Raw genomic sequence first — 12,918 nt, 5'->3', positions numbered from 1 at the left:
TTAGAGTCGAGCTGACTACCAGGAACAGTAGTCATACAACCCAAGACAGACCACTTTATTGTGAGCTGCTTTCTTAAAATATGGCCCTTAATCTGTTTTAATGCAGTCAAAGCAGCAGGAGGTTTAATTCTCATATTCAAAGGAAATGCTGGAAATTAGGTGATTAGATCAGTGAAATGACACAGGCGGCTTTATTTGCCGTCCGCCCCCAATGTTTCCAATAGAGAAGCCTTGATGAGTTGTTGGTTTTATTTGTCGGCCGTGTGTACTTTGGAATGATTGCACATGTGTTTGTCTTTGATATTGTGTGTTTGCTTCACTGCTCACCAAACTTCTTCTTGTGTATGTTTTTGTTGTGTTGCAGAGCGCTCGCTCCACAGGCCGATCCTGCAGGCCGGTCTGCCGGCGAATCGCACCGCGGTGGTCGGCAGTGACGTGGAGTTTGAGTGCAAGGTATTCAGTGACCCCCAGACTTACATCCAGTGGCTGAAACACTTTGAGGTCGACGGGAGCCCAGTCGGTCCTGATGGTTTACCGTATGTCCATGTCCTCAAGGTAAGAGCTCACTGTGACCGATCCTGCTGCAACAAGCCAGATCAAGTCTTTTTCATAAAGCATTCATTTGCTCCTCCATCCCCTCTCTCTTCCAGAATCCTTTACTCATGGTTTCCTTTCCCCTCTTGGGCCTCTTGTTGGGTCTGCTTCCTTTGTCATTTTCTAGACCGCTGATGCTACCGCCACCAACAAGGACATCGAAGTCCTCCAACTGAGAAACGTGTCTCTGGATGATGCTGGGGTGTACATCTGCTTGGCGGGCAATTCTGTCGGGTTCTCTTATCACGCTGCATGGTTGACTGTTGTTGAAGGTATCAGTGGTTCTGTCTCTCTAACCCTCCTAACCCTGACAACCTAACCCTATATTCCCTATTTTCCCACTTTCCCAACCCCAGCCTGGCTGTCCACCCTCACATTTGCCAGAAAAGGGGCTTTTCTTGTTCTGCTGAAACTGATGGAGTAAAAGGTCCTCAGGAGGGTCTGAGGTCTGTGGTGAAAGTAAACATGTGGTGAATCACGATGCATTTGAGGGATTGACCACGTGACTAAACTATTTACCGTCCACAGGTCATATATCATGTATATCCATGCAGCTCTTGTGTCACATTGGATCAGTTTCACAAATATCTCCCACCTGATGAACCAGTCAAATGTGACCCTACCCTAAAAAACAGTCTTCATGCAGGTGAACTGGGTCTTTTCATCAGCTTTGTTTTTGTTTAGTTTTATTTTTTATGTTTGTGTCAGACGGAGAGAAACAGGAAAGGCAGAATGGAGAGACGGGGGACGATACCACGCAGAAAACAGCCCCGGGCCGGAATCGAACCCGAGTGAGGAAAAAGCCTCAACACACTTCAGCAGGTAAGACACCGGGATGCCTCTGTTGTCAACCATTTGATAGATTAAGCCTATTTCAACGGTGGATCCGAGGGCAGTGATCACTCCTCTGGGACCTGCCCTGAGTCTCACTTGTACACCATTAGTTCTATGAATCACAGTCCAGAGCTCAGACTAAGTTTCTTTAGTGGTAACACTGGTGTCCCTTGACCCCTTTGGCAATAAAGAGACAATTTACAGAAATCTACAGGATCATGTTCATTTTGATTTTGTTGTGTTGCAGAGCCCTCGTTCCACAGGCCGATCCAGAATCGCACCGTGGTGGTCGGCAGTGACGTGGAGTTTGAGTGCAAGGTGATCAGCGATCCCCGGACTCACATCCAGTGGCTGAAACACTTTGAGGTCGACGGGAGCCCAGTCGGTCCTGATGGTTTACCGTATGTCCGCGTCCTCAAGGTAAGAGCTCACTGTGACCAATCCTGCTGCAACAAGCCAGATCAAGTCTTTTTTATAAAGCATTCATTCACTCTTCCATCCCCTTTGCCCTTCCCTCCAGAATCCTTTACTCGTGGTTCCCTTTCCTCTCTTGGGCCTCTTGTTGGGTCTGCTTCCTTTGTCATTTTCTAGACCTCTGACCTTAACACCACGGTCAAGGAAATGGAAGTCCTCCAACTGAGAAATGTGTCTCTGGATGATTCTGGGATGTACGCCTGCTTGGCGGGCAATTCCATGGGGTTGTCTCATCACTTTGCATGGTTGACTGTTGTTGAAGGTATCAGTGGTTCTGTCTCTCTTCTATATTTCCATTTTTTAATCTTAATTACTACTTTCAGCTGTTCAGTATGTTGCTCAGTTCCAACGGACAAAGCCTCCTCAAGGACACCTTGAAGACATTTAATACAATGCTACCAATCGGTATTTATTGTCACATTTCATTGCTGTGCAGGTCTTATTTAATGACACTCTTTACAGTCATTCAGGTAGACATTATCATTTAGGATATGTCAAAAAGCTTACCTCGTATATTTATGTCTGTATCAATAATGAGCTGACTGTTTCTCAGATAGTCAAGAAGAAAACCCGTTCATAAAGGAGGCTCATGTAGAACAGATTGGCTCGTCAGATGAGTCCCAGGACGAATGGACATGCTGGACATTGTTTTCTCTGTTTGCTGGGCTGCAGGTTAACCAGAGGTGCAGCTGTGGCTGACCAGCCCTCAGTGCTGATGACAGATGTTCTGCAGGGTTTAGATGTCCCTCTCTCATCCACATCTTCATCCTTTTCTTTTGTTTGCTTAATAAACTCAAGAATTGATTTATCCAACTTTGTCTTTTTGTTAATGTTGCTTCCCTTGAATCAGTCAAAAGATGTTCTTCTATTGTTTTATATGTCATGTATTCATACGCTAAGAAGCTTGACTGCCATCGCAAACATCACTCCACCAATGAGGAGGAGGCTCAAAGCCTTTGCACATTCTGATGTTTACATTGGTTCTGTCAGTTTACTGGTTGTGGTTGACACTGTACCTTCATACAACTCAGTTTTGCCCCCCTCTGATGTAAATGTGTTGGAGAAAAGAAATCTAAATATGATGATGAACATGTTACTAATTGAATTTCAAAGTTCACTTTTTACCAAATCTTTTATCGTTATGATAAATATAATATTGCTTTTTATCAATCTGAAAATCTGAAACAACAAACAAGAAATGCTGACATTAATGTGACAAAATAAGCTATAGACGCAGGTGGAAAGTAACTAAGTACATTTACTCAAGTACTGCGTTTCAGTACAAGTTTGAGGTACTTTAATTGAGTATTTACATTGTATGCTACTTTAAACCGACAAATAAGGTATTATGGGTGAGGCCGGTACGCCCAACCCCGCCTCCAAGCAGGTTGCAGCCAATACCTGCTCTGCAGCATGAGAACGAAGATGCCTTCATGAGTTATCGGAGAAACAACCATTTTATTGCTGCTCGTCTATACATTAAGTTATTCTCAAACTCAGCTATGACTAAAAGATTAATATCTCACCCTCTCTGTCCTTTTATACTATACTTCAGTTATTATATTTATTATCAGCGCATCGCATACACAAATTGTACAAGTAGTATTGTAGGACATTAAAGAGAATGGATAATATTTGTGATAATATCAATTAATTAAAAAAAGGGATGAGTAGGTTTTTGATCTTATATAAAATGTTGAAATGATCCGTTGTAACGGCGCAATGTTTAGCTCTTCACGTTCACGGTGCAGCCAAAACACAAATTTACGTGCTGCTGCTTTTTTCCCCCATAGAAGTTCTGATCTACAATAAGTCCCTGAAGGAGGCCTTCTGACGGTGGCTCTGCAATTGGTCAGATCGGGTTTACGTAAGCACGTTTATGTCTGGTGGTCTGGCGTAAACGTATAGCTATGTTGACTGTTTTATGTGTCGTCGAACAAAAAGTAACGTGAAAGGCCACTCACGGTCATTTGGTTAAACATTCATTGACTTCTTAACTTTATTTTTCGGCTTGTGTGTTTAGAAACTCGTCCTGTCACTGGTGGCAACCACTAACAGAAGAAGAAGAAACCCGGAAGTGTCAAGCAGCATAATGAAAATACGCTATAAATAAACTCGGAAAGTCGCGTTCAGCTGAGGTTTGAACGTGTTTTTATCCTGTTTGTGCCCGTTAACATAATGGCGTCTGACAGCCTCCACTGTGCGTGTTGCTCCCATCCGGTCTCCTCTCCCAGTGTTTACCAGACGCTGAATGAAATGGATTTTGAACGAGGTTTGCGTCCATGTGTCAGTAATGTGGTTAAACTGGTTCTAATAGAGCAACCTTTCAATAAATTCGAAGTGTTTCATGTTTAAGCTTCCATTAAATAACTCGAGCTAACATTAATCCATTCCTGATTTGACTGAGCTTTCGGTGGAGTACATTAAGATGCTGAGTGAGTGTGTGTGTGTGTGTGTGTGTGTGTGTGTGTGTGTGTGTGTGTGTGTGTGTGTGTGTGTGTGTGTGTGTGTGTTCTGTGCAGGTATCTGGTCTGCTGCCATGGATGGGGACCTGCAGAGGGTCTCATCGTTGGTCCAGAAGGGCACAGACCCTAACCTGAGAGACTCGGCTGGATACACAGCTCTGGTGGGCGTGCTGTGAAGGTGTTTGGCTGTGCGTACTTCAGTGTCCTCTGCTCTCATGTGTCTAAACTCCTGAGTCCTTTTGCTGTGTTTTGTTGCAGCACTATGCAAGTCGCAGCGGTCATCAGGCCGTCTGCAGGTTTCTTCTTGAGAATGGTGCTTGTGCGTCTCCGCGGACACCAGGTGGAGCCACGCCACTCCATCGATCAGCTTACTGTGGTCATCTGGATGTGGTCAGACTCCTGCTGCAGCACAGAGCGGACCCAATGCTCTGTGATGATGACGGTGCATCACCTTTACATAAGGTACAGAAATGCCCGCAGTAAGATCATGAAACCATTCCAGAGTTTGACGGTCGTTTAATCTGTGCCTGTGTTTGTTGTGTTCAATGCTGGAGCAGGCTGCAGAACAGGGTCATCAGGAGGTGTGTGAGCTGCTTGTGGAGCAGCGTCCAGCACTCTGCAGCCAGATGAACAAGAGGCTGCAGCTTCCCTACCAGCTGGCACCGCAGGGAGACCTGCAGGAGCTCCTAAAACCACCTTGCTGACATCAGACGCTCTGCCTCTGGGCATGAGTTACTGCAGACAGATGAACACACACTAGGTGAGGTCCACTTTCGTCAGGATGACACTCATTCAACTTCATTGGATTGCATCTGTCTCACCAGCGTCTGGAACATGTTGGTGGATGAATGGTCACACGGTCACGACAGGAACCTTTGCCACATGTCAAATTTCTCTTTCTCCCTGTTTCCTGTCTGAAACAGCACATCAGCTGTGTCTGTGTTAAGAAGAACAGCTCAGAGCTGAGTTTTTGTTTGGGCTGTGAAATTGTTGGACTTTAAAAGCAAAGAAAACAACAAATAAATACTAATGCCATCAGAATGTTTTGAAAGATGCTATAATGACATAAAAACTACACAAAGTGCAGCATTCTGAGTCAGAAAGCTCGTTGAAAGTGACTCAGGGACGACTCGAGCAGCGTTTGCTCTCATGGTTTGCTTTGAACACGTTTGACAGCAGTTTGTTCTCAGACTGGAGGCCGGCATCTTCCCCAGGCCGCCCAGCGAGTGCATGTGAAGTGAGCCCTGCTGGGCTTCCAGTGTGTGGCAGCAGGGGGCGCTGTAGTCTAAGAAATACCCCACATGATTGAGCTGGCAGCTCACACAGTGACCTCATTCGATCCTTCCACACTGTTGGAAAACTACACGGGTAACTGTTCGAACAGCATCAGTGCAGCTGTTACAGCTGATAGTAAGACATCATGGATGTTCAGCCAAGTTCTGTTTGTGCCATCCTGCTCACTTGTTTCCTGTGAATTAATGAAGCTATCAGTCCATCGCGGCAGGAGATGACATGATTTACAGGTCTTTCCATACGTTTGTGTTGGCAGACATCTTTTAAACTCGGCCTGTTTCTGCTGCTGCAACACGTCTGAGCTGCTTCTGCTGGACACTCACGTCTCATGGTGAACACTCGGAGCTCCTGCAGATGTTCATGGTTGATCTCTTTGTATTTTTGGTGAAGCAATAACCTCAGACCACACAGCCCGGCTGCTCATTAGTCACGCCTCGTGCTTCTTGTGAATTGTTGTTACTGTGATGGAAAAATAAGCAGAATTAAAGGAAAGCTTCTATGTCGCATATTGTTTGTGTGTCTTTTTAAAGGAAACATTCAGACCTTCTTTAAAGGATTAGCTCTCACTCAGATGACTCTTTATCAAAGGCTGGACTCATTACTGAGTGCTTTCTGAACCAGTATTTATATGCAAAGAGAACAAAGGATGGAGGCCCGGGGGTGAATAAAGGATGTTGATATTTCCATATCTACTGAAACACATGGAAATGCTTTCAGCTGTTGTCTCATATACTTACTTATTCAAAGCATGTTCGATAAGTAACACATGCACACGCAGGAGGCCGACGCCGTCGCCCCTCAGCCGTCCAGAAGCGTCCGAGCCCGCGACAGAAACCTCTGGCTGCAGTCTGAGGAACTTTCATTGGGTCCACTGGTGGGCGGTGTTTCCAAACTACCTTCAAACCACATCCAGTGCCGTGACTGGAGGGGTGCCAGGCCACATCTGGAGCTCATTGCAGCTGACGCCACACGGCACAAGGAGACGGGGTGTCGAGGGGTAGATGGGGTGGGATGGGGGTGTTTTAGCTCGGAGAACTGAGCCAAGAGAGCTGTTTACGCTCAGTGACGAGTTCCTCCTTCCACAGCTGAGGAGACGAGCTGGGATCGCCCGCTCTGAGCGCCACATGTCGGGGATGGCAGGGGTTCGCCCGGCCTTTTTTCTCTCAGGTGATTGGTCAGAAGATCCCTGTTTGTTTTCAAAACAAAGAGCATTATGCTGCTGGAGTCAGGCCGGTCATCCTGGCCGTCGCCCCCGCCCACAGCACCTCCTGATTGATCCCCTGCCAGCTCCTGTGTCACATAATCAAAGCTGATGTCTTGAATTTGCCAGCAGTGAGCGAGGTAATGCAAACCCTCTGTGTCACGGCTCAAACCAGAGGAATATTAAAGGGCCTCCTTCTTTTTCATAACTTTTCATGAGCTGCTCTGCTCCTTTATGTGGAAACCATCACAAACTGTTGGGTGAAAATGAGCAGTCTGACTTTTTCCACACTTTAAAAAAAGACGTTTCTTCCAGTGAACTGTTTCTTAGCTCAGGTCTGTCTGAAGAAATGTCCCAACAAGTGATATCTAGAGGGATAAGGTGTGATTTCTAAGCCCAGCTTTCGAGAGCTTTCTCGTAACGTGAGGACTTGGGGAGGACTCAGCAAGATGAGGAATTTGGATTACAGCTCTGTTTAGTGAGATTTATTTGGAAAGCAATGAAACTTCCTGGCCCTGGAACCCACTTCCACCATAATGAGCCCGAGTTAAACCAGGACTGGATGTTATTTTCCTCAGAAATAGAAGGTGGTCTGTGTGCCATGCCTGCGTGGAGGACTTGAAGTCAGTGCTTGGATTTTATTTTAAACAGCACTTTAGCCTCAGAGTGGATGATGAGAGCAGCTTGCTCTCTGCGTGTTTCCCTCCAGTTTGACAATTATGTTTAAGCTGCAAAATTAGCAGTTCAGTGGCGACAAAAACTGGCCTAATTCACAATCGTTTTCCATTTGACCAGATGTCAGCTTCCTCCATTTTGGTGCTGTCTGGATGCTTGTTGTCACAGATTAAAGGCTCGTCTGGTCCTTGTCTTTCCTGCGTCCACCTGTGTAAAATTAATGCCACTCTCCGGCCCCCCAGCTGTCCTGGCAGAGCCCGACCTGTCTGAGTTATCCCGGAGTAATCAGGTAAATGGCTGGCAGATGGGCACACATTAAGAAGTGGAGTACCAGACTCTGGCATGGGGGGCCGCCCCACGTCACCTCATCTGCATGGGGGGGGGGGGGTGTAATCAAATCTGCTGGAGCTGCTCCTCAGAGATGCTGCATAATCCAATTTAGGTCCACTCCCACTTCAAAGCGGCGTGTTGTCTGCTGGTCGCAGAGATGCTGCAGATCTGAGGCTCCGCGGCTCAGCCCGTCCTGACATCAGCACCGTGACTGCGGACACGTCGGCCTCAGCACTGATCCAGCACCATGTGATACCCGCCTTTCACCAGCAGACCTGTTGTCTTTGTATTTTGATCTGAAAGCTTCGTCTTCTGGATGCTGGATGTGGACGCCATGTCAGTGGAATTTGGATTCAAGCAGCGACACTTGGACAGAAACGCAGCTCACACATCTGGACAGTGTCAAAACGTCCCTACCAGCAACCATAATCATGTAAAAGTTTCCTCAGGAAATTGTGCTCAGTGAACATGCCGTGATTTTTGTGTTATTGTGGTTATATTTGAGGAGGAAAGTTTATTTTCCCAGATGTATTTTTTCCAGACTCTGTGGTGGATGGTTAAGCTTCTTTTTATTGATTATGGAGATGCAATCTTCTCAAAAGCAGAGCCAGACAAACAACCCATAAGCTGTACCATATGAGTCAGAGGACAATTAATGAACCTTTTGGGATCATATATCCCAGTCCCATCATAGCAGACTGTTTTTAGAAATCAAATTATTATGTATCATCTGCCAAATGTGCAGAGGAACTCAGTAAATCTCCTGCTGGTCGCTGCAGTGGAGCTCCAGCCTGCTGTGCATGTCGTCCACTGCGGAGCTTAAACTCACATTTTCAGCTCTGTGAATTCAGCAGGTTTCACTCTCAGTCTGCTGTTTTACACAGTGAATACTCACAGATGAAACCGTCAGAAAGGTTGGCTTTACATGAGCGTTTAAAGACTCCATCAGACAACAGAAAGCGGAGCAGCGAGCTGGTGAGCAGTTAGCAGACGTTCCCCTCAGCAGTGGATGCCAGAAGCCGCTGAGAGGAGCGTGAACGTTGACTCATCAGGAGGACACAAACATGACTTCCTTCAGTGCTGACGTTGCTCCTCAAGAAAGAAAATATTTAGTGTATAAATATGTTGATGCGCAGCAGCTATCCAACAAGTTTAAATGTCATTTGACTTCAAAGTGACACAAACACACTGAGTCACATAAAACTGAGCAACTATTTCAAGCACATTACTGAACCTTAGTTTCCTTTTTCACGACATCAGTGTGTTTCTGTGTGTGCAGGATCGCTGTGTGAAGGACAAACTGAGCTCACTTTACTGAGTATTTAACCTATTTTATACGTCCTCTCTGTTTAGTTTGGACACATGATGTATATGATGAGCTTGGATGTCATCGTAGAGTTAAACTGTCTGAGAATACATAAAGATATTAAAATTAGTTCCACTTCATCCACATTAATGTGTTCATGATATTAATCCAGTATTATAATATGACTATGACACTCACACAGACTTTTATGGTTTCTGACCAGACTTTTACTTCATTAACGTCTTAAATGCAGGACTTGGAGTATTTTGTAGTGGGATCGTTAAGAATACTTCCTCCACCACTGCTCAAGTTAAAGGAAAGTGTGTTTCAGGTAGTAATAAGTGGTCAAAGAGTGATGTCATACTCATTCTTTGATGGAAATGGAGGCAGATTTCCTGTAAAAACGAGCCCTGGTTTGTAGAAATCAGAGCAGGCCAATCAGATTCTTCACGGCAGTCAGATATCACTGGAATACAGAACAACAGAAAGGCAGAGCTGAGCTGGTGATAAATGCTCACAGCTAACAAAGCAGCTGACGCCATGTTTGTTAAGAATTCCCCAAAATATTCGGTGACAACACTCCCATTCAGCGTGACGAGGGAACGCCACACCGCGCCGCACGTGTAATCGAACAAGATGGTTACGCTGATGAAGCAGCGCTCGGGGAGGCGCTCTCGCCGGCCCTCTGTCAGCAGGTGCCCGGCGCACACTGGCCCATTCATACGCGCATTCCTGTCTCTCCGCTCGCAGCCCAGCAGGTTCCTCCCGGCCACTCAGGACGCACACAAAGGGTCTTCAATCTGCCTCAGACAACAGCCAGCATAAAGGCCCGGAAAGCCACAACAGCGTTATGTCAAAGAGCAGGCTGGGGGCGGTGGGCCCGGCTTGGGGGGCCCCGTGTAGAACAGGGGCCTCGCTGATGGATGGATGAGGGCCGGGCTCGAGTGGAGGGCCCATCTGAGGTTTTTAGTGCATAAAGGAGGATATTTGTACTCGCCCAGTAACAATGGAATGCAAACACGGAGAGCGAGGACAATAAAACGCCACTTTGGGATGATGAAGAAGCTGCTAGGGAAATGATCATGCAAAGCGTCCCTGGGGGAGACATTGTTCACTCTGAGGATTGCATGACTCCCTGTTTGTCCGCATGCTGATGTGTGGCTTAGCCTGCCTTCGCTTTGCTTTGCATAAGGTCTCCCTGGCTTTAATGGTGTCCGGCACATTTCCTTACGCTGAAAGGAAGCGAGGAGTGATCAGAAACGCCCGAGCTCATCTTAAAACAGACCGCGTCCACGTTCAACTGACTTTAAAGCCTTCGCAGGCCAGGTCCCAGCTCAGCTCACTGACTCCGGGGCTGAGCTCGCCCCCTGCAGACGACCTTTCCTCACAGGTAGAAAGTGTCATTTTGAGAAAAATCCTAAACTCAGGCCTTCACTTTGGAGCCTTTCAGCCGACCTGTGTGTATGTTTCTGGAGCGACCGCGGCATGCACACATCACAGGCAGAGTTAATGATTAAAGTTCTGCTTTCATTCCCTTCAGTGTGCCAGGACAGAACAACAGACAGCACGTCTCCCCCATGCTGCTATAAACAACCAGAGACCATCTTTTATTGGTCTGCGATTGCCGTTTTTTAATTTTGCCTGATCTGTTTTGCACAAATTTTACCACCCAAAGCTGCCGCTGCTCAGACTGCGGTGGAGATTTACAGAGTTTGAGACGCATCGCTCACCTCCTGTCATCACAGCGACACAATAAGCATCCAGAGGAACAAACAGGCACCATGTGTTTTGGATTGGGCCCGGGCGTTGGCGTCCCGTTCGGAGCTCGTCATTAAGAGCTCACGTCTGCAGACGGCTCTTTATCAGTGACACAGAAAGAAGAAGAAACGTCCATAAAATGTCTGCTTCCAAACTGCTGCTGCATTAAAGATCTTCAGCCGCGTTTTGATGCTCTGAGCTCGTCAGATGTGGCCGATGGCGCGTTAACTCTCACTGTTCGTTACTCTAATAAACACGCTTGCTCGCTCTCTGGTATGTGTGCGGTTGTCAGATTCACACTCCATCTGCTCCGAAGTCAGCAGCTCCTCTGAAGTCAACTTCAGCCCAAAATCCACAGGTGTCTGACCAAAACACGCCGATCTGAAACATGACGACATGAAGTTTGTCCTCTGGAATCACGCTCGGCATTCTGGGAAATTCACGTATTTGCCTTCTTGCCAAAAGGTTGAAGAGAAGATGTAAACCATGTTCGTGTCTGTTTTATAAGGTGCCGTCCGCTAGCTTAGCTTAGCACGAAGAGCTTTTGTTGCTGTCCTGACTGAAGTGTGAAGGCGGACGTGCTGCTGGGTGTTACATGCAGCTGGTTAGCTTAGCTTAGCTTAGCTTAGCACAAAGAGCTTCCTTTGCTACCCTGACTGTCCAAAGAAAACAAAATCCACCAACCAGCATCTCTAAAGCTCCATGTCTCGTTTTTTAATCCACACAAACACTGAAGTGTGCCGGCAGACGTGCTGCTGGGTGTTACATGCAGCCGGTTAGCTTAGCTTAGCTTAGCACTGCAGACAGAGGTTATGGGGTCATCTGCCAAACTATTTCTTCTTTCTTTGCTCGTTGCCTGACCATCTGACGGCAATGACACAACTCCAGGAAGTCAGTGCAGCTTCTGACACTGAACAGAGGTTTTAAACTAATAACACGAGTGTCAAAGTGAACAAAACAAGTGTGTAAATCCTCCTCTAAACTCCTCTGTGTGCAGCGTTTGCGTCCGGCTGCAGGAGGTTTGGCTTACGTCTGTTCGTGCAGCATATTGTTCTCTACTTTCACAAATAAATTTCAAATTTTAAGCAGATCAGTGACACTTAATCTAATCAAGATGAGTCAAAGCAGACACATCCTGTACTGTCACACCAAGATTATCCTGCGTCTGCTGATGGGAGCTCAGTTTGGGGCTTTTGTTAGGGTCAGTGTAACAGCAGGAAGGTCACGTTGTTTTCTGCAGGTAGCAGAGAAGTTCAGCTTCTACAGACTCAAAGCAGAAGCATCTTTGTTGGAGCCTCAGTGTTTATGTGCGACGCTCTTCAAATTTGGATCTCCAATAAAGCAAATAATAAGGTCGCCTCATTTCCAAACGTCCTCGTCTTCACACACGGTTCACGCTGCATGGAAGATGAAAGGCAAACACATGTTGAAACACCAGTCTGTTTCTTTGTCGTCCCATTCTTTAATCTAAATACCAAGCTGGGATTCATGTGTCTGCAGCTTCAGTCGTCAATCATTTGTCAACCGTGTCGCGAAATCAAAGACCATATGAGCTCTGCAGATATGAGCTATGTGTTTGATCAGGCAGAGCAAACTGGTGTTTGTGCTGAGTTGGCAGATACATTTGAAATTCTGATGCTCTTTGAAATGCTGCCAAAGCATATGATCTTTACGCCAGCACAATGGGGCGGCTTTATCGTTGCCTCCAACGGGAAGTTGATGGAGGTGCTTTATTTTTTGTGCGTTTGCGTTCATGTCAGTTGGAATCCTGCAAAGAAAACAACCTCAGAGGCGTTCAGCGAGCATGTCTCCACATCTGCTGATGATCTGCGCTCAGCTTCCACTTTTTAAAGAATGATGCACTTTTAATTTGTCATGAAAGTTTTCAATAAGAGCTCAGTTTCTCTGTAAAATGCAGCAAACATTTTTAGCATTGTTCTTTTGTGTCTACACGGAACTTTTCTCAGTGATCCTAAAGTGTCCCTCCA

General features: G+C 46.3%; 1 protein-coding gene and 1 long non-coding RNA gene across 2 annotated transcripts; both read left to right on the top strand.

Annotated features, from left to right (window-relative positions):
* The first annotated feature begins 1,812 nt into the window (after positions 1 to 1,812).
* Positions 1,813 to 2,649, top strand: LOC139332201 (uncharacterized). The gene is made up of 3 exons (XR_011602281.1): positions 1,813 to 1,848; positions 2,020 to 2,164; positions 2,575 to 2,649. It is a non-coding gene; the product is annotated as an uncharacterized lncRNA (long non-coding RNA).
* A 1,141-nt stretch (positions 2,650 to 3,790) lies between these two features.
* ankrd39 (ankyrin repeat domain 39) lies at positions 3,791 to 6,215 on the top strand. Its single transcript, XM_070964695.1, has 4 exons — positions 3,791 to 4,174; positions 4,425 to 4,528; positions 4,626 to 4,829; positions 4,925 to 6,215. Exons 1-4 carry the CDS (start codon positions 4,081 to 4,083, stop codon positions 5,069 to 5,071), a joined length of 549 nt encoding a protein of 182 aa, XP_070820796.1. The 5' UTR covers positions 3,791 to 4,080; the 3' UTR covers positions 5,072 to 6,215.
* Positions 6,216 to 12,918: the final 6,703 nt, after the last annotated feature.

The sequence above is a fragment of the Chaetodon trifascialis genome, chromosome 6 (assembly GCF_039877785.1).
Source record: "Chaetodon trifascialis isolate fChaTrf1 chromosome 6, fChaTrf1.hap1, whole genome shotgun sequence".
Lineage (NCBI taxonomy): Eukaryota > Metazoa > Chordata > Actinopteri > Chaetodontiformes > Chaetodontidae > Chaetodon > Chaetodon trifascialis.
Note: the sequence above shows the minus strand (reverse complement) of the source record. Positions and strands in the feature narration are given on the sequence as shown.